The 20,787-nt window shown below is 38.1% G+C and overlaps 1 protein-coding gene across 1 annotated transcript in view; it reads left to right on the forward strand.

Annotated features, from left to right (window-relative positions):
* LOC123638768 overlaps positions 1-20,787 on the forward strand; it is a gene marked incomplete at its 5' end in the record, with an annotated part of 205,149 nt that overhangs the window by 143,028 nt on the left and 41,334 nt on the right. Inside the window, one exon of the mRNA XM_045552599.1 lies at positions 3,984-4,108. Coding sequence (XP_045408555.1) covers positions 3,984-4,108 — 125 coding nt within the window. The remainder of the gene's footprint in view (positions 1-3,983; positions 4,109-20,787) is intronic.

Raw genomic sequence — 20,787 nt, forward strand, 5'->3', positions numbered from 1 at the left:
AGTAGCCGGGGATGCTAGTTGTCCTTCAGTGAACAGAAACAGAAGCCCGAGGGCGCTCGGTAAGCGAGGAGTCTCTCCAGGTACATCCTGAGCTACTTTGCCAGGGGTATCTTGTCTTCCCCTGGATACAGTTAGTGGAAGCCTGTCCTGTAAAGTTCTCTGGTAAACACATTAGACATGCATTAAAGAAAGGGGAAACAGTATTCCTGCTGGATGGTCTCAGGACTTAGGCTGGATTCAATTCGGAGCGGTGACTTTTTTGGGGCATGATAATGGAGCCGATGGAAATGAACGTGGTGCTCTATTTATTTGCTTTGATATTTCAGACGCACCTGGTATTTGTTGTGGTTATCTATGACTTACAGTCTATGATCTTATTAACACAAGCCTCTTAGCAAAGTGTCTCCTCCCCCAGACCTTCCTCCCCTGCCTTCTTAAAAAACTGTGAGCATCACTCGGGCCGGTGTTAAAGCTTCCACGGCTGCTCACTTCTGATCTTCCCAGGGCAGTTCAAAAGCATTTGTAATCCTCCGGATTCAGCCCTTTATTCACTGTTTCCTCTTTCTAAGGCTCTCTCTTTTGATGAAAACAATCCCTTTGCCCTTCATCTGGCCAGATGGGCAGGTGAACAGTTCTTGCCAGAGACCCTCACAAAGACCCTGGAAGGGGTTTGAGGAAGAAATGCTGTTGCTAAGTGGAGCTTAACTGTGCTGACACCAAAATGCTTTTCCACTGTGCTGGTGTCACTGCCTGTGAACTGCAAGCTCTCTCTACACACAAAGACTTACCCTATTACAGCTCCCTACAACCTCACCCTTCTCCAAGAACCAATTGGCTGGTTCATGAAAGGCATTATGGCAAAGGGGCAAAAACCTCTAAACTCTATATAGGGCCCCTGAGCTTTGCTGTATACGATGTGACACAATTAAATAGGCTTATATGTCCATGAGCTTGGACAACTTTGAGACTTAGTTCCTATAAGATTTTCTACATGGTAACTTCATACAAATGTCATAATAAATGCACAAGAATTGGTATTAAATATTCATTTGATCATCTATGCTGTACCAGATACTACTTTATCCTTAATATTCTAAAGCATTGAAGTGCTATCCTCTCATCCCAGAAGAATCATATAAGCATGTGTGTTTTATTTTATATACATGTGTGTATATATATACATACACACATAGGTACAAATCTGAGGTTGTCTTCGTAAGAATCTTGCTATCTGTGTAGGATAAACACAATCTCCAATTTTCAAATTAAAACTCTTCAATTTGTAGAATTTAAATAATCCATCTAAATTCACAGAGTAGTAAGAAGACTTGAATGTATCTTCTGACCATCACCTGACTACCCTTTTCACTATAACACTATATATTTTAGGTTTTCAAAATTCCTTAAAACATTTTTTGCCTCTCAATATATGTTGTGTTTAGAAGAGTGCTCATTTATTGTTTCCTAGCCAATGTTGTGTTTGAATGGCAATATCCAAAAACCAAATTTTCAGTTCATGAACTTGAAAATCAGAGTCTGAACTTTAGCAATTTATGTTTAAATATTTATTTGTTCTCAACTTCTGTAGTGGGTCAGGATATGAGTAACCATACACATAATGTATATACAATGTGATGTTCTAGAACAAATTTGCACCACCAATTTATCTTGTAAAGTATAGATATTCAATTATCTTTCTCCATCTTTTTATTTTTTTCATGATCATGTTCTTTGGTTTCAGGATACAGATGGGACTTACAGTTGTAATGGGCTAGGGCATATATTTGCTGTCTTTTGAATGCTGACAATATTGTAAAGCATTATTTTTTAGGCATAGATTTAAGATATAACTTTGTGCTTGGTGGATTGTTTCGATTATTAGCGCATCTCCACGTGAACAGACTCACACTCGCTGGTACTCACCTGGGAATTTCCCTGCACACATTTACCTCTTTTTGAAATCAAAACTCTTTTTTCTTTGGGTTTTTATTCCTTTTTTCATTCATTTCTTTGGAGATGAACTAGTTTCCATGATTTTATATCTCACAAAAAACCATTTGAGGGATATTTTAATGCATTAATTTAGATATTCCTTAAAGAAAATATCAAGGTTCAGATAATTTTTGCAATTTATAGAATTCACAGGTGTTACTCTTTATGACTTTGCAACTAGAGATAATGTCTACTGTTGTTATTGTAATGTAAGTACTTCATGAAATGACCTAATAGCTATTTCTTGAGCATTTACTATGTTAGGTGCTGTGAAAGATACAAAGAAATGTGCTACATCCTATTTCCACCATGAATTTAGTTTGAAGAAACAGTGCAGATATTCATAAATTAACCAAATAGAAAGCAATTTAATGCACTCTATTGTGAAACACCTATACTTTAACAAATCAGAAGTTTTAGTGGGGAAACCAAATCTACAGTATAGTTCTTGGTAGCCATTTCAAATTTCTGTCAAGTGAGGCTGAATAAAATATCTAAGCAACTCATAAAGAAATGCCATTAAATTAAAAATTTAAATAGCTAGAAGGGCATATTTTCAGCAGTCTGGCAAGATATTTAGTTGGGACAATTAAAAGCTCTCATATTTTTTCAAGAGTTTCAAGTACTCTTTAATTTACTTACGAATGGAGTAATTAAAAATACCGACATCGAAAAATCTGATCAAAAATACTTTTATTGGTATAGGAGCTATAGAAGCTAAGAAAGATAAAAGGGCCACAGTGAAAGGCATTTTTAAATTGATGGCTGCCGTAACTGGATTTTATTTTTAAGGTAATCAAATCAATTAATTTCATAATGAAAGAAATGAGCCTTCTTGAGTTCTCCAGGGATTTGATGACATATCTACTTCACCCAAGTTTTACTCTAAGGTTTTCCTGGTTACTAGAACTTGCCACTCAAAGCAACATTTTGCAACTGCAATTGCATTTTGCAATTTGCAGTGTGGTTTCCATAGTCATTCTGAAACTTATATGAACTGATATCAGTGAATTTCAACTAACTGGCCTCTTACAAATACTGATTGAAAACATTTAAGAAGAATATAAAGAAAAGGAAAGAAGGGTTTTAGCACGACTATCTTGTAAATGCAAGTCATGCCTAATTTTCTACTTCTCCAGACTAGCAACTTTCAAATTACTTTTTGTCAGTAGCATTTTGTAATAAAATCTTACAGGAGATCTCAATATATCAAACAGGCAAAAATTGAACTGTTTTGGTAAGAGAGGGAGGAAAAGCCCTGCTAGGTTAGTTAGCTGTTCCCCCTCCCTACCATAGCAGGGCTCCCAAGAATCCTTGGTTGAATTACAGGCTCAGTCTGGCTTCTGGATGTATCATCATGGCTCACACAATTCTCTCAAGTTCTAGTAAATTAGCTGCACAGACATTATATAAGTCCTGAACTTAAATTTATGCTGTTGATACTCATAGGCTATAGAGCTCGGGAGCTATTGGTGACAATGCCAGAATGAAGTGACCTGCTGAAGCACAGAACAGAGTTGAAGAGAGCCCTCGTAGCCTTCCAGTCCTTGGTTCTTGTATTCCTGAAGTCCAGCTGCCTCTGCTTTCTCCACAGGCTGGTTGCTCAAACCTTCCTTCACATTCCCTTTTTCTGAGAGCCAGTTCAAACTGCACTTCTTTTACTTGCAACGAAAAGTCCTGATTAAACACAAATGCCATAACCATAGTTATGCATGTGTTTTCATTCCAACACAATTTACAGAAGCCGTTGTATGTGAGATAACACAAATGTGAACACACCATTGTCTCTGCCATGATGGACATTAAGAATTTACTGATAGAATCTGGAGTCTGAAACAGTAATTTCAATGTTAAAATTGTGGCTAATGATGCTTCTTCATGATCAATTATTCTAGACGTCATTCTGAGGAAAATGTCACTGAACCAGGTGAACCTTCTATCTGCTATTAATAAAATACTTCATTTTTTCATTTTTTAATTTCTCTGACAAGGGAGATAGCCTGACTGATCACTCTGCTAAGGAAAAATTAACTATTTGGAGAACTGGAGACCCTGGAGATTATTCACGGGATATGTCTTACTTGGAGGAACTGGAGGAACACCGATTTTCAGTTTGGTGAGTGCCCATATCCTGTCCTTTTATTTTCAGTTTAAAATTCATTGACTCCAACAAGCCTTTATTTGGTCTATTCTTTTATTATTTATTTATTTAACAAATATTGATTGTATGCCTATTATAGGCTATAGGATACATACCCTGACATGGGAAAGTTCATAGTCCAATGAGGGTTATAATGTTTAAAAACACCAAGGTGTTGCAATAATTGTATTTTAAAAAAATGGCATAAAGTGCCATGTGTATGAATGGAGAAGATGATGGCCAAATTTGCTGGAGAATGGAGAAGGGTTCTTAGGAAAAGTTTGTGCCAAGTCTTGGGTAGAAGACTGCAGTGAAGAAATGGTGACACTTTGATGTGGGCAGAAGCCAGAGATGGAATTGGGGCTGGGTGGGGGTAACTGCGGTTGGTACATACTGGCACCCTTAGTTCACTTAAGATCTAAGCAGGTCATAATTATTGCTCTTTCTACCCAGTAGTGTGTATATGGGTCTGTTTATGTGAAATCACATATAACAAACATGAAAAAAGCCATAAAAGAGTGAGCAATGGAGCCTCTCAGAGGTAAGGAGTACAGGATTTTGCAATGCTGCTGTCCCTCCATGGTGGTGGGAGGAATGACAGTGGCCATGTGACAGGGAGTGACCTAGGAAAGAAGCAACAGTAGCTAGTCAAAGTCATCCTTCCCTACCCTCTGCCTCCCTGCCCACCCCAAGATCTAGTCCCACAGCGGTTTTTCCACTGGGCATTTTTCTGCCCTGTGACTGATTCTCAAAGAATTTGTTCTCACTCTTCCATCTTGAAACCATCATGGGGAGGACATGGTATCAGCTCAAGTTTCTTTTCCCAGTTACATTTTTTACAGCTTCTACCAGTTGTCACTTAGAGCTCTACGTGCTTTCACCAGTGCTCCTTGCAGCAGCTGGAGTGTGATTTACAGGCTGAACAGTGAGTTATTTTCTGAAGACAAACAGGTCTGTGACTAAGAAGCATCAGGCAGAAAAGAAAAACCCAAGAAAAAATACATGATAGATGCTATATTCAACTAAGAAAAAGACATACTCCCTGTTCTTCAGAAACTCTCAGTTTGTGATAGTCTCTAGGGGAGGGTGATGTGTACACATCAGATTTACTTTGATAAAATAACTGCCAGAACAGAAGTACCAGGGGCTTACTATGGTGTGTAGAGGAGAGGGCTGGAGCTTCTGCTGGCTGCACGCAAAGTTCTTGATCCCTATTTGAGGTTCAACAGGACTGGAGTAAAAACTCCATTAAGCCTCAGGCTCCCTGGCTCTTTCAGGCTCCTTCATTCTCTACATTTTCCAGGCTTTCTCTGATGACTCAGCTCCCTGTTGCTCTTCAGGACTGGCCTTTCAGAGTCCGGAATATGCAGTGTCAAAATTCTGTTGTTATTATAAACATTAAGTTAAAGGCTGAAAGGTTTCTGAAAACCCAGAACTTCAGTTTCTGATTGATCCTTTAAAAAAAAAAATCAGAATACTATGGGGGTACAAACGTTTTGGTTACATGAATTGCTTTTGTACTGCTTGAGTCAAGGTTATAAGTGTGCCTATCACCAAGATAGTGCATATTATACCCGTTAGGTGTGATTTCATTCGTTCCCTCCTCTGCCCTTCCACTTGCATGATTTCCATTGAGTTTTACTTCCATGTGTGCACATGAGTGCTGATGGGTTAGTTCCAATTTAATAGTGAGTATATGTGGTGTTTGTTTTTCCATTTCTTAGATATTTCACTTAGGAGAATTTCCAGTTCCATCCAGATTGTTGCAAAAGGTATTAATTCATTTTTTATGGCTAAGTAGTACTCCATGGTATACATATATCACATTTTGTTAATCCACTCATGAGTTGATGGGTACTTGGATTGATTCCACATCTTTGAAATTGTGAATTGTGCTGCAATAAACCTTCTAGTGCAGGTGTCTTTTTGATAAAATGACTTTTTTTTCCTCTGGGAAAATACCTAGTACTGGGATTGCTGTATCAAATGGTAGGTCTACTTTTAGTTCTTTGAGAAATCTCCATACTATTTTCAATAGAGGTTGCACTAGTTTGCAGTCCTTCCAACAGGGTATAAGTGTTCCTATCTCTCTGCATCCATGCCAACATCTGTTGTTTTGGGACTTTTTGATAAAAGCCATTCTCACTGGGGTTAGGTGATATCTCATTGTGGTTTTCATTTGCATTTCTCTGATGATTTCGTGATGTTAAGCATTTTTTTCATGTTTATTGGCCATTTGTCTATCTTCTTTTGAAAAGCTTCTTTCTGTTCATGTCTTTTGCACACTTTTTAATGGGGTTGTTTGAATTTTTTCTTGCTAATTTGCTTGAGTTTTTTTGTAGACTCTTGTTATTAGCCTTTTCTCAGATGTATACCATGTAAATATTTTCTCCTGTTCTGTAGGTTGTCTATTTGCCCTGTTGATTGTTTCCTTGGCTGTGCAGAAGCTTTTTACTTTAATTAAGTCCCATTTATTTATTTTTGCTGTTGCTGTTTTTGCCCTTGGGGGTCTTCTTCATAAATTCTTTGCCTAGGCTGATATCTAGAAGAGTTTTGCCAACATTTCTTTTATAATTCTTACGGTTTCATATCTTAGATTTAAGACTATGATCCATCTTGAATTAATTTTTGTGAGTGGTGAGAGATATGGATCCTGTTTCAATCTTCTACACATGGCTATCTAATTTTCTCAGCACCATTTATTAAATAGGGATTCTTTTCCCCAGTGTATATTGCTGTCTACTTTGTCAAAGGTCATATGGCAATATGATGATGGTTTTATATCTGGGTTCTCTGTTCTGTTCCATTGTTCTATGTTTCTATTTTTGCGCCAGTACCATAGTATTTTGGTTACTACAGCTTTGTAGTGTAGATGGAAGTTTGGTAAAGTGATGCCTGCAGATTTGTTCCTTTTGTATAAGGTTGCTTTGGCTATTCAGGCTCTTCTCTGGTTCCAAACAAAATATAGAATAATTTTTTCTAGATCTGCAAAAAATGGGTAGTATGGACATTTTAACAATGTTGATGCTGTCAACCCATGAGCATGTTATATTTGTCCATTAGTTTACATCATCTGCAATTTCCTTCCTCAGTGATGCGCAGTTCTCTTTCTGAGGTCTTTTACCTTGGTTAAATATATTTGTAGGTATCTTATTTTATTTATAGCTATTGTGAAAGGTATTGAGTCTTTGATTTGATTCTCAGCTTGACTGTTGTTGGTGTATAAGAATGCTACTGATCTGTGTACATTGGTTTTGTAACCTGAGACTTTGCTGAATTTATCTATCAATTCCAGGAGTCTTTTGGCAGAATCTTTGGGGTTTTCTAGATAGAAGATTATATCATCAATACAAAGCAATAATTTGGCCTTCTCTTTCCCCATTTGGATACCCTTGATTTCCTTCTTTTATCTGATTGCTCAGGCTAGGACTTCCAGCACTATGTTGAATAGAAGTGGTGACAGTGGGCACCCTTGCCTTGTTCCAGTTCTAAGTGGGAATGCTTTCAACTTTTCCCCATTCAGTATGGTGTTGGCTGTGGGTTTGCCATATATGGCTTTTATAATTTTGAGCTATATTCCATCTATGGCTATTTTTTAAGAGTTTTTATCATAAAAGGGTGCTGAATTTTGTTGAATGCTTTTTTTTGCATCTATTGAGATTATAACATGGTCTTTGTTTTTGCTTCTGTTTATGTGGTGAATCGCATTTATGGATTTATGTATGTTGAACCATCCTTGCATCCCTGGGATGAAGCCCAATTGGTCGTGGTGGATTATTTTTTTTGATGTGCTGCTGAATTTAGTTTGCTAGAATTTTATTGAGAATTTTTGCGTCTATATTCATGAGGGATATTTGTGTATAGTTTTCTTTTTTTGTTGTGTCCTTTCCTAGCTTCGATATCAAGGTGATACTGGCTTTGTAGAATGAGTTGGGGAGGATTCCTTCCTTCTTAAAGTTATGAAATAATTTCTTCTGTATGGGTGCTAGTTCCTCTTTGTAGGTCTGATAAAATTCGACTGTGAAACCATCAGGTCTGGGACTTGTTTTTGTTGGAAGATTTTTTTTTCTGCTTCAATTTCATTGCTCATAATTGATTTGTTGAGGAGTTCTATTTCTTCCCAATTGAGCCTTGGGAGGTTGTATGTTCCCACAAATTTGTCCATTTCCTCAACGTTTTCAAGTTTATGTGCATAAAGATTTATATAGTATTCACAGATGATATTTTGTATTTCTGTGGTATCAGTTGTAATATCTTCTTTTTCATTTTTGATTGAGCTTATTTGGGTCCTTTCTTTTCTGTTTCTGGGTAATCTAGTGAAAGGTCTATCAATCTTGTTTATCTTTTCAGAGAACCACCTTTTTGTTTCATTAATCTTCTGTATTTTTGTTTATTTGTTTATTTTCCATTTCAGTTAGTTGTGCTCTGACTTTAGATATTTCTTTTCTTCTTCTGGGTTTAAGTTTGGTTTACAGTTCCTTTTCTAGTTCCTTGAGATGATTCATTAGGCTGTTGATTTGTGATCTTTCTGTCTTTTTGAGGTAGACTTTAAAGGCTATAAATTTTCCTCTTAGGACTGCTTTTGCTGAATCCCACAGATTTTGGTAACTTGTACCCCCTTTATCATTTAGTTTGAGCAGCGTTTTTATTTCCACCTTAATTTCCTCCTTGCCCCAATGATCACTCAGCAACAGGTTGTTTAATTTCCATAACTTTGTGTAGCGTTGAGTATGTCTGTTGGAGTTGATTTCTAATTTTATTCCACTGTGGTCTGAGAAGACACATGGTGTCATTTCTATTTTTTTGAATTTGTTGAGACATTTTGTGAGACATATCTCTAAGATGTGATCTATCCTAGAGAATGTTCCATGTGTTCATGAGAAGAATGTATATTTGGTAGTTTTGAGGTAGAACATTTTGTAAATGTCTGTTAGGGCCATTTGCTTTAGAGTACCATTTAAGTGTAGTGTTTCTTTATTAATTTTCTGCTTAGAGGATCTGTCTAGTTCTGTCAGTCGAGTGTTGAATTCCCCAGGAATTACAATGTTGCTGTTTATCTCTTTGTTTAGATCTAGCAGGGTTTGCTTTATGAATCTGGGCATACCTGTGTTAGGCACCTAAATATTTAGAATTATTATGTCTTCTTGATATAATTGCTTTCTTTGCCATTATATAATGATGCTCTTTATCTTTACTATTGTTGATCTGAAGTCTGTGTTATCTGATATGAGAATGGATACACATACTTTCTTTTGATTCCATTTGCATGGAATATATTTTTACATCCTTTAGCCTTGAGTGTCAATGAGTCCTTGTGGGTTAGATATGTTTCCTGTAGACAGCAGATACTTGGCTTGTATTTTTTTTTTTTTATCCAATCAGCCAGCCTATGTCTCTTGAGTGGGGAATTCCAGCCATTCACATTTATTGAAAGTATTTATAAGTGAGATGCTTTTCTGTTCATCCTGTTGAGTTGAATCTTGTTGCTTTATTTTACCTCTTGAGCCATTATTTTATACAGGCTCTGAGGTTTAGCATTTGGGTAATTTTACACTTGTGGATTTCTATTGTGCTGATTGATGTATAATGCAGATCTGAGTATTTCCTTCAGGGCAGGTCTCGTCTTGACAAGTTCCCATAGTGTTTGTTTGTCTGAAAAAGTCTTTATTTTTCCCTTATGTAAGAAACTTAGTTTTGCAGGATACAAAATTCTAGGCTGGCAGTTTTCTGGCAGAAAACTGAAGATGGGGCCCCAATCCCTCTTGCTTATAAGGTCTCAGTTGAGAAGTCTGCAGTTAGCTTGATGGGTTTTCCTTTATAAGTTACCTGATGTTTTTGCCTTAAGGCTTGTAAGAGTTTCTCCTTATTGTATTGACTTTGGCCTTGGGGTCGTGTGGGCAGAAGTTCCTTCCGGCAGCTCAGGAATCCACTGTCCATCAGAGATGTGAGGAGGAAAGAAACAAACTACTCCACCTACCCTTCTCACTGGACTCCGGGCCCCTCGGGGGTTTATCTGTGCTGATACCTTACTCCTTCCTGTTTTGCTCCACAACTTCTTCCCATGGAGTCTCTGGTAGGTTCTTCCATGTTTACCTTGGAGTTGTACCTGATCTGTATTTGTTTGTTTGTTTATTTTTTTTCATCTAAAACTTTCCTTCTTTCTGAGACTATCTGGCAGCTGGTGTCTCTGGTCTGCCATCTTCCTGACTAATCCTTTAAGATGCAACTCTCAAGCATTACACTGCTGCAGTAGGCTTACCCTGAGGCTCCAAATCACACCAGAAACTGACAATTACAGCTCCTGGGGCCAAATCCTGCCCTCCGTCTCTGTAAATAATGTTTAACTGGAACTCAGTCACATCCATTTGGTTACTCATTGTCTTTGGCTGTTTTCCCCCATAATGGCAGAATTGAGTCATTGGGGCAAAATCAATGTAGCCCACAAAGCCTAAAATATTTACTATCTGAGTCTATCCCCAAAAAGTTTGCTCATCCTTGCTTGATGTTGACTTAGATGCTTCTCCACTGTTCTCTCATGACACCCCTCACATTATTTTAAAATTTTTAAAATAACTTATTTTTTCATTGACAAATAAAAATTATATATATTTATGGCATATATATATATATATATATACACATTGTGCAATGACTAAATCAAGCTATTAATATTTAACACATGAATTACCTCCCTCACTTATTTTTTGTAGTGGGAACACTTAAAGCCTACTCACTTAGGAATTTCTAAGTACAAAATATATTTTTATTAACTGTAGTCACCATGTTGTACAATAGATCGCTTGAGCTTAATCCTCTTATCTATCTGAAATTTTGTACGCTTTGACCAACAACTTCCAAACCTCCTCATCGCTCAGCCTCCGGTAATCACGTTCTACTCTCTGCTTCTATTAGTTTGACTTTTTTAGATTTTGCACTTAAGTGAGATCATGCAGTATTTACCTTTCTGTGCCTGGCTTATTTCAGTTAACATAATGTTCTCCAGGCTCAACTATGTTGTCACAAATGACAGGATTCTCTCTCTCTTTTTTTTTAAAGACTGAATAGTATTCCAGTGTGTTTATGTACTGTATCTCCTTTATCCATTCATCTGTCAGTGGACACTTATTTGATTCCACATATTAACTATTGTGAATAATTCTGTGATGAACATGGGGACTCTCAAATTATTTTTAAGATATTTATATGCTTGTCTCCCCACTAGGCTGGGCTTTTTATGAATTTTGGTCATCTATTGCTGCATGCTGAATCAACGGAAGGCTTAGTGTTTTGAAACAACCATTTTATTTGCTCACAATTCTGAGGGCTGGGAATTCAGGCAGGAAACATCATGAAAAAACTTTTGGTCAAAATAAGTCACAGGGCCAGTTATAGGAGGAATAGACTCCACCTCCGGATGTGGGAGTAAAAAAGTGACATTGTAAAAAATCAGGTTGGAATGGAAAATACCGTGTGGCCATCCTTGGAAACACAGTCTGCCACATTTTGGCACAGCTCCTAGGATAGGGTTCAACAAATATTTGTTGAGCAAAACAAACAAGTTAAAAGAAACTAAAAGGTGTAGGCTTTGTAGATAGATCGACGTGGGTATGAATTCCATTTCTGTCACTGCTGTGTAATCTTGAATGATTTGTTTAACATTCTTTTGTTTTTTTAATTCAGGATATTATGGTGGTACAAACATTTTGGCTACATGAAATGCATTTGCCTTGCCCAGGCCAGGACTACAAGCGTGTCCCTCCCCCATACAGTGTGCCCCGTTTCCACTAGCTATGGGTTTGCCTTCTGACCCCTTTCCCCCCATCCCCCACCCTCCTACTTGACTGGCACTGAATGAGTATCACTACCATGTGAACACCTCAGTGTTGATCAGTTAGTACCATGAACTTTCTCAGGCTGTTTTTTCTTGTGTCAAACTGCAACAATAATTCCTGTATTGTGGGATTTGATGGTTATTGTGAAAGTTGAGAGATAATGTGCCTAAGATATCCTGCACAGTGACTAGAACATGTAGATTCTTAATAAAGGCAACTATCATTATTAACATTAATATGTTTCAAGGAAATGTCTTTCCAAAGGTTAAAATAGAGGGAATATGTCACTGTGAGATGATTTCTCACTTTTCACATCTGCCTTCCTTTCTGTTCTTCAAATACACCGAGCACTTGCTGACATCAGGGCCTTTGCACTTAATGTCCCCTTTATTTGGAATGTTCTCTCAGTTCTTAGCGGTGAGGTTGGCTGTGCATATTGCGGGTCTGAGCTCCATTTTGCCTCCGCAGAGAGGCCTTTCCTGACTCTCCTGCCTAAAGTAGGACCCACCTCTATTCTGCCTGTTTACTTTCCCATCACCCTGTTTGTTTCCTTTAAAGTACTTACCACAATTTGAAATCTTTCATATTTATTTCACTTATTTGCTCATTTCTGTTTCCTCCAACTAAGCAAAAGCTACAGGCAGGAATCCTTCTGGTTTGGTCACTTTTGGGTCTCCAGGCCCTAGCCCTAGAGTACCTGGTACTTCTTTGATCAGGAAATATTAATACTTATCTCTCTATATGTCTCTCTGACTCGTTTTCTCTCCCCCACGTCCAGTCCCCTTGGCTATCATACTTATTTATTGACTTCAAATCTCTTCTTTCTCTTGAAATTGCTACCATTAAAAAAAAGGGTGGTGATGTGGGATAATTAACCACTATATATTTCTTTTTAAACCAGGGTTGAGGATATGGGGGCTGCTGAAACCTCTATAAACTTCTGTTTTCAATGGTCTGAGATACAATCTGAACAATTTCCTTGATGTTTTATTAGAGCTGGTAAATTATTTATTGGGGTAGCCTTTACCTAAATCCTCTCCGAATCCCCATAAAATGCATTTAACACAGAATACTGTACTACCCAGCTTCAAAGATACATATGTTGTTGAGTGGGAAGTATTTTCTCCAGTGCAGCAAGTTTAAATGTCTGTGTTTTCTTTCTCTCTGTCTTACGTGCTCTGTCTCACACCCAAACCAACTCCTCCCTCCTGGTCCAGTGCTTCATTTGAACATGTCAGTTTTGGTGAATTTGACAGATTGTGAGACCTTCAGTAAATCACAGGTTCTATTTTTTTTTCCCCAAGGTATAAGAACTTTAGCTAGTCAAATTTACCTTTATCTTGTTCATGGCTTCCAGTAATTTCCAAGAAATGCTTTTAAAATGTAATTTTAAGACTGTTGTACTTTTTTTCTCAACCAGAAGGGTACTCAATTAAGTTGCTTTGAGTATGTAAATGAGACTCTATTCCTATACATCTTACCCTAGTTGGCCTGTTGCCGGCAGCATCAGGTAATCATAGGTGACAGTCCTCGGCATCATCCTTGGTAGAGTCTGTGTCACAGCTGTCTTTACTGGGCTGCCAGATCTGTACACATGATGTTTACATTTTTTTTCCCTTTGATATATATGCTTGTGTGATAGTTTGTGTTTGGCTCATATTTTAGATAATATGAGATCTCCTAGGTATTTCTTACTACTTTTGTACATTGCAAGTACTTAATAAATACTTTTTGAAACAATGTATAAAAATAAGCTTAAAGTAAGAATATTGGTATTTCCAGAAGAAAGTTTTGGAGAAAAGACCAATTGTGCAAAATTTGAGACTGACTTTAGACATTCTGAACCAGACTGTGGTGGCTATCATTTCTTCCTGTGGACGTGTTCCTTTTCACAAAGTTTCTTTACTCCCCCTGTTTTTTAATAACGGATCTCCCCCACCCCACCCCCCACACATACATAGTTCAAGGGGTTGGCTGTGATGTATGTCATGTTCCCAAGACCACTGTGATTGGCCCAGCAGTGGGTGTATGATCTGAACCAGGCCACCCAAGCCTTTTCCTGAGCTTTTATTAATATATTTTGTTACTTAGAAATTCCTTCTCCTCTCCAAGCTCTTAAGCTGGAATGACGTCAGTTTACTGCTGCCTGTGGCCAAGGCGACTATTTCACCAGCCATACTTTCTTGACCACCACTTGTTAATATTTACCATTTCTAGCCCATTTTTAAATAGTAGATGTAGGAGTCTCACTGATGCTTTGTAGGTGACACATATGTATTCTGCTCTACAGAAAAGAAAACAAATGAAAAGGTGAGTCCCAGCAACTATATGATATACGTGAGCCTGTAGGGATAAATGATATGCATATATGAGAACATGTATTTCAGGTCAAAAAAGATACTGTCCACTGGGAAGCTTTAATTTTTTTTTCTCTATGAGAGGAAGGACCTCAGAGAGAAAGTGAACAGTGTCCATTCAGTTAATTACATAAATAACCATTCATTTGCCTGTGTAAACAGAGCTATATAATCTCATTGCCTGTGGAGTGAATTGGGTCCCCTGCTTGCTAATGTGGTACCTTAATCTTTGTATAGTGACTTCTACAAAGAAGTAAGCCAGATTATGTGTTAGGTACCTCTGGAAGTTCCACTAACAACTGCTTCAAAACTGTAGATATCACTCCAGTGGTTTAAAGAAGTTAACATAGTTTTCAGAGGTACCTAACTCCCAACTGGGGAGAAGCCTTGGTAGCAAGACAATCTTAAAATGTTTCCATTACTATTCAAATGTGACCACGTGGGTAAGCAACCAGAGAATCACACACTTTCAGAGCAGAAAGGGATCTTGGGGATTACTTAGTTCAGCCCTGTCGGTTCATACAAGTATGAAGCTGAGACCTGCAGAAGTTGAGTGACTTGCCTTAGGTCATTTAGCTGATAAGTAGTGGAAATGACATAGAACCCACTTCCTTCCAATCTTCATCCAGTCCCAATTACAAAAAAATAAATTCTCCCTAGAATTCTGCTGGTCTTTTTATAGTTTCCTGTTTCCATCAATTGCAAGCTGCTTTGATATTTATCAATGCATTGTTGAGAAAGTGCTGATTCTTGGGAAAATGCAAACAGTGAACTAATGCTAGTTTCCTCCTGCCATGGGGATAGGGAATAGGCAGATCCAAGACATTTGCAAAACACACGTTGCTGGCCATACAGATGTGTTCTTGGCCAGTGATTTATGTGGCTAACCTGAATGCATTGCTTAGGTATGGGTTAACTGTACACAATGCAACAGGAAAGTTATTCTTTAATAAAAGTGATACACTTTCCTTTTTATAACACACATGTGATTTGACATTAAAATAAAATGCAGATGCTTCTTTGACTGGTGTATTCCCTGTTGTGCTTTTCTAAAACACCTTCACATATGGTCTGCCTCATTCCTGAGAAATGACTTGTTGTTTATGTCATACAAACAGAACAGATTGATTTTACAGTGAGTAAGAAGGTTGATGAATTGTACGTTGGAGAGAAATCCTTGTCTCGGCAATCTAAACACTTGAAAATAAATGTTGCCTTTTGGAAGGGGCTCTCATGATACACCCATGATCCTTTCATTTCATGCGCCCTTTATAGGGGTTAAATAGATACACACATGCAATATCAGCTAACAGAAAAGGTAGTTATAGTTACCTCAAAATGTAATTTTTCTTTTTGCTGTGAAACATATCCTCAAAACTAACAGGTCAGAAAATGGCAGAGTTATCTCAAAACAACCAACCCAAATTTCAATTTCCACACTGCATCTGTGCTATGACCAGCATAAAACATTCCTGATCTTTGGTAGACAAGTAGTATTGTTTTCTTATTTATCAAGTGAATCTTAAATATAAAATTCTTATGCTAAGAAGCTTTCTTTCATTTCTTTAGAATTTTATGCACAATACAGTGAAAGTAATGTTGTGTTAACTCCTCTGACAGTAAGTTAACCGCATTTATTTGTGCATAATATTACTGTTTATAAGTATCTCTCTCATACCATTTCTTTGGTACTCCCAACAGCTTTGTGATACTATTATCCCAGTTTTTCTGATTATATGCCTGAAGTCCAGAGAGACTAGGGGTTTATTTATCAACACTCAATCAGTACCTCTCTTCTCTTTCCATATCGCATGCCACTTCCGTAACCAGCCTCAGATTCATATGCAGACATTAGTTGGTGCATTCTGCAGCTTTTAAAATATAATGTCTTAAAGTATACTCTACTGGCATGTGCCACAGCTGGCTGGATGTAGGGTGAGAATGGGATGCCATGGAGGAGAGATGCTAAGTCAGCCCTAGAATGGTTTGTCAGAGCATACCGACAGGCCTGTTCCATTACTATCAGGCCTGTTCCTGATAGTAATTTATCAATGATCTCATACAAGTAGGTGTTTATTGACTGATGTCTTTATCTCATTAGGTGTGGCTAAAACATGGCCATATATTTGTGTTAGAAGGAATTAATCTTAGTGGCTAAGGGTACAGGCTCTGGGAGCATAAAACCTAAAGTCAAACAATTTAGCTTTACAAATTCATGATTGAGTAAACCTAGACAAGTTTCTCAAACTCTTCATACCTCAGTCTCTTTATCTGTAAAATGAAGCTAGTAGCATCTGCTTCATTTTAGTGAATTTAAATACGTATGAAAAAATTGGAATAGTGTTAATGCTTATAGCATATAGCAAAGACTCAATAAATGTTTGCTGTTATAATTAGCTTAGACTCCCTCCTCTCTAATGTTCTCCACAACTCTCTGTTTTCCAGCCTATATTGTAACTATTAAAATAACGACCTGTTTATTTTGGGGAAACAAATAAAGTATTTGGTAGTAACTAAGAGATCTTCAGCATGAAAGTAGATGTCAGTGGTAAAAAAAACAATATCAGAGGAGTAAACATGATTGTTAGTTCTTTGTTGCTTTATAACAAAATTGGCAGCTTAAAATAACACACATTTTTAAAATCTCACAGTTTGCATGGGTCAGGAGTCTGGGGGTCCTCTGCCCAGGGTCTTACGAGGCTGTAATCAAGGTTTTAGTGAGGCTGTGTTTTCATCTGGAGGCTTAACTGGGGAAGAATCCTCTTCACACTCAGCTCATTCAGGTTGTTGGCAGAATTTATGTCCTTGTGCTGCATGATGGAGAGTTTGAGCTTTTTGCTGGCTATGGCCGGAAGGTTGTCCGTAGTTTCCAGAGGTCACCTGTGGTCCCATGCAATGTGAACTTCTTCTCTGTGGCCACTTGCTTCATGAAGACCACAGGAGAGTCTCTGACCTCAGGAAAGGCCAGTCTCTCTTTCAAAGGCTTTTATCGTTAAGTCAGGACCACCCATAATAGTCTCCCATTTGATGTCAAAACCAACTGATTAGGATCTAATTACTTCTGCAAAATCTCTTCACCTTTGCCATTTTTTTTTATTTCAGGATATTATGGGGTACAAACATTTTGGTTATAAGTAATGACTTTGCCTCACCTAAGCCAGGGCTAGAGGCGTGCCCCTCCCCCATACAGTGCGCTCCACACCCCCCAGCACCCAGTGAATATCACTACCCCTTGAGCACCTTAGTGTTGATCAATTAGCACCAATTTGATGGCGAGTATATGTGGTGCTTATTTTTCCATTCTTGTGATACCTCACTTTGAAAGATGGGCTCAAGCTCTATCCAGGAAAATATAAGAGGTGCTAGATCACCATTGCTTTTTGTAATTGAGTAGTATTCCATGGTATACATATACCGCATTTTATTTTGGGGGTCAGACAACTTTGCCATTTTCTACCGGCCAAAAGTAAGTCGCAGGTGTCACCCACACTCTGGGGTAGGGGTCACACAGAGCACGCACACCCAGGCAGGGACCGTGGGGCCTGCTCCCTGGGTCCGCATCTGTCTGCCGTGCGGGAAGGCAGTGGACAGGCTGCTGGTCCTTGCAGCACAGGGTAACTGCTTGTCTATTGGTGCCATAATGAAAATTACAGCATGAGGAAGATTTCAGTCCGCTTTGCCTTTTGTTGACATTTGCATCTGCTTCTTCCTTGTGTGGGCTGGAGGCTGAAATGGCCCATGTCCCTGGTTGATCCCCCGTGGCCCAACTGCTACATTCTGTAAGCTCCCTTCCTCTCAGAAGGCTTTTTATTTTCACCTTACTTTCTCTGTGCCTTGATCACGTGGCCTCAAAATACCATTTTCCTCTGTGGCCCCTCTCATACCCATATTATCATCCATACAGGTTTATGTTGGTTCTGTTTTTACGAATATAATTTCCTCTTTTGGTTTTAAGTTTTGTGTCTACTTTTTGTACCACTCTTGGTGCTCAATAAACTCATTTTAAAAGCTACTCTCTAACAAGGTTTCTCCCTGGTCATCGTTTTTTTTCATATACATATCTGTGAAGCCATAATAGCTCTGATAAATGTTTTCATTTCCTGGACTGTATAGACCTCTAAATTCCTAGATTGATGAAAAGGCATCCCCTTTTTCCTCATCTACGTCTACATAAGTGAAATAACAGTGTAGAATTGAGTAACCATTGACATCTACTAGGGCAATTTAAGGCTTCGATCCCTCTGACTTCCCTTTTGTTTGACAGCAGTTACCTGTTGTGTGGGACGCTGCTGGCTGCACCCCAGTGGCCATCGTCTCCCCGCCTTTCTTACTGGGGATGGTACATCCAGTGATTGCACATGGTAGACACGTTCTGGTCTATCATGCACTATGGGTGGTCATGGACCCAGTTCTGGCCAGTGAGATGTGAGAGGATACCAGCTTGGGCTTCCTTCCTTTCAGAAGGAAACCAAGCAAACAGAACCCCTATTTTCCACCCTTTCTTTCCTTCCTACTTGGGTCATTGCTATAAGGATGTGATTCTGGAAGCTTCTGAAGACATCTTGCATGATGAGAGGAAGAAAATGGGAGAGAAATCAATGCAGGACTTGGCTGTGTTAAGCCACTGCTTATCACCTCCCTCTACCTATTTGAAAGTTTCTTTTACATGAGATAATTAAATGCACTATTGTTTGGTACTCTTGGATGAGTATGCTGTTACTCATAGCTGAAACCAGTCTTACTGAGGCAATTAACCTGCGTAAATGTAGTGCTGATGTGGTGGACCCTCACACACACCAAGGAGCAGGTGTGTGTTCTTTCATTCAGTATTTAGCAGGTTTACACGGTGTCTGATATTCTGGACACATGATATTAGAATCCTTTCATATTGTCTGGGATCCACCAAAGCGTAGCATATAACTAGTTGCTTTTTAGTTCAGTACGATTTGGAAAATGAGCACAGTGTGGTGCAGGAGCTTCTTCTCCATAGATACCACACTGATTCAGTTGGGGAGATGGAGAATGAGGTGAATAGAATTAATTTAGCCAACTGTCTGGAAACCTAACATGACATCAGTGATAAGATTTAAATATCCAGGAGCTTCAGATTCTGAGTCAGTCCAAATTCAAGCTGCATGATTTAAATGATGAAAGGGCAAAGCTGGGCATGAAGTAATGTAGGGATTTATTTGATGCAAAAACTCAAATGACCAGTAAAATAGATAATGTGCTGTTGTAATAGTTTGCAAACAGCATCAAGAAAACAATTGAGTGGGTGTATTTTGAGCTTCAGGCATTGTAAATTCTTTCACTCTCATATACTTTATGCCTTCTTTAATAAACTGAAGAGTCTTGGGCCAGCTTCATCGGTGACGGTAGGTGGTCATTCATTTCACAATCCACTAATTTTCATGATTATTCAGTATTTTATGTTACCTAAACTGCTTTGGATTTTGTCTTACTCAAATTGTAATATGGCAACAGCTTATATGATTTCAGAATCATTAATTCAGTAGGCGTTCTCAACATATGGGGGTGACTCCGGCATATCTCCAAACATGAACAAGAATGTAAGGGTCTTAAATGTGCTGATGGTACTTAAAAAGTTCTGAAATATACGTCACTGGTGTGTTAACCTAGTGTATCTTGTTGAAAAGATGCAGAATGCTTAGAAAATTCCTGGGAAGAGAAACAATTGACATCAATTATAGTGTAATCCTGCCTTCAAAGAGACAAATGCATGTTTACCTTAAATTCAACTGACTTCTTAAATAACATGGAACAAATAGTAAAGATGAGATTATTTAAGGTTTTAATATCTTTTGATTCTAAATACTTTCTGTGTATGAGATTTTATGGAAATTTTCCAGGAATATACTGTAAGGCCTCCTAGGATTATGTTTCATTGCTCTGCCTGTCCTTTCTGACATATTCCACCCTCCCTAAAATCTGACGCTCACTGACTCCCTCCTGCTGAGTTGCCATGGAATCTATGTAAATACACTCAGGGATGGGCTACCTACTGTCTTTCAAAGCCATCCAATACATTTTGGGATATGTTGACAGTTAAAAAGTTCTTTCTACTATTAAAATCTGTGATTCTGTTTTTCAAATTATTAATATCAGTTTGACTCATTAAAATCCCACATCAAAAACCAATCTATTTATTGCTCTATTTACCCTATGTATATATGTATGTATGTATTCATCTAACTTATTTATGTATTTATCTCTCTGAAGTGGTAAGGATTCATTAAATATCATTTCAATCAATTAGTTATTGATTCTTGCATCTTAATTTCAATATCCTTCACCATCTTCTTATCTAGTCGCTCCAATAGTGATTAGAAATGTATCCCTAACAATACACAGCTTTACACAGATGCTTTGGAAGAACTCAGGTATGGACAAAAGTGTAGTTTTCACTTTTTAGGAACCCAAAAATTCATGTATACTATTTTCATTG

This window comes from Lemur catta, chromosome 5, assembly GCF_020740605.2.
Source record: "Lemur catta isolate mLemCat1 chromosome 5, mLemCat1.pri, whole genome shotgun sequence".
NCBI lineage: Eukaryota > Metazoa > Chordata > Mammalia > Primates > Lemuridae > Lemur > Lemur catta.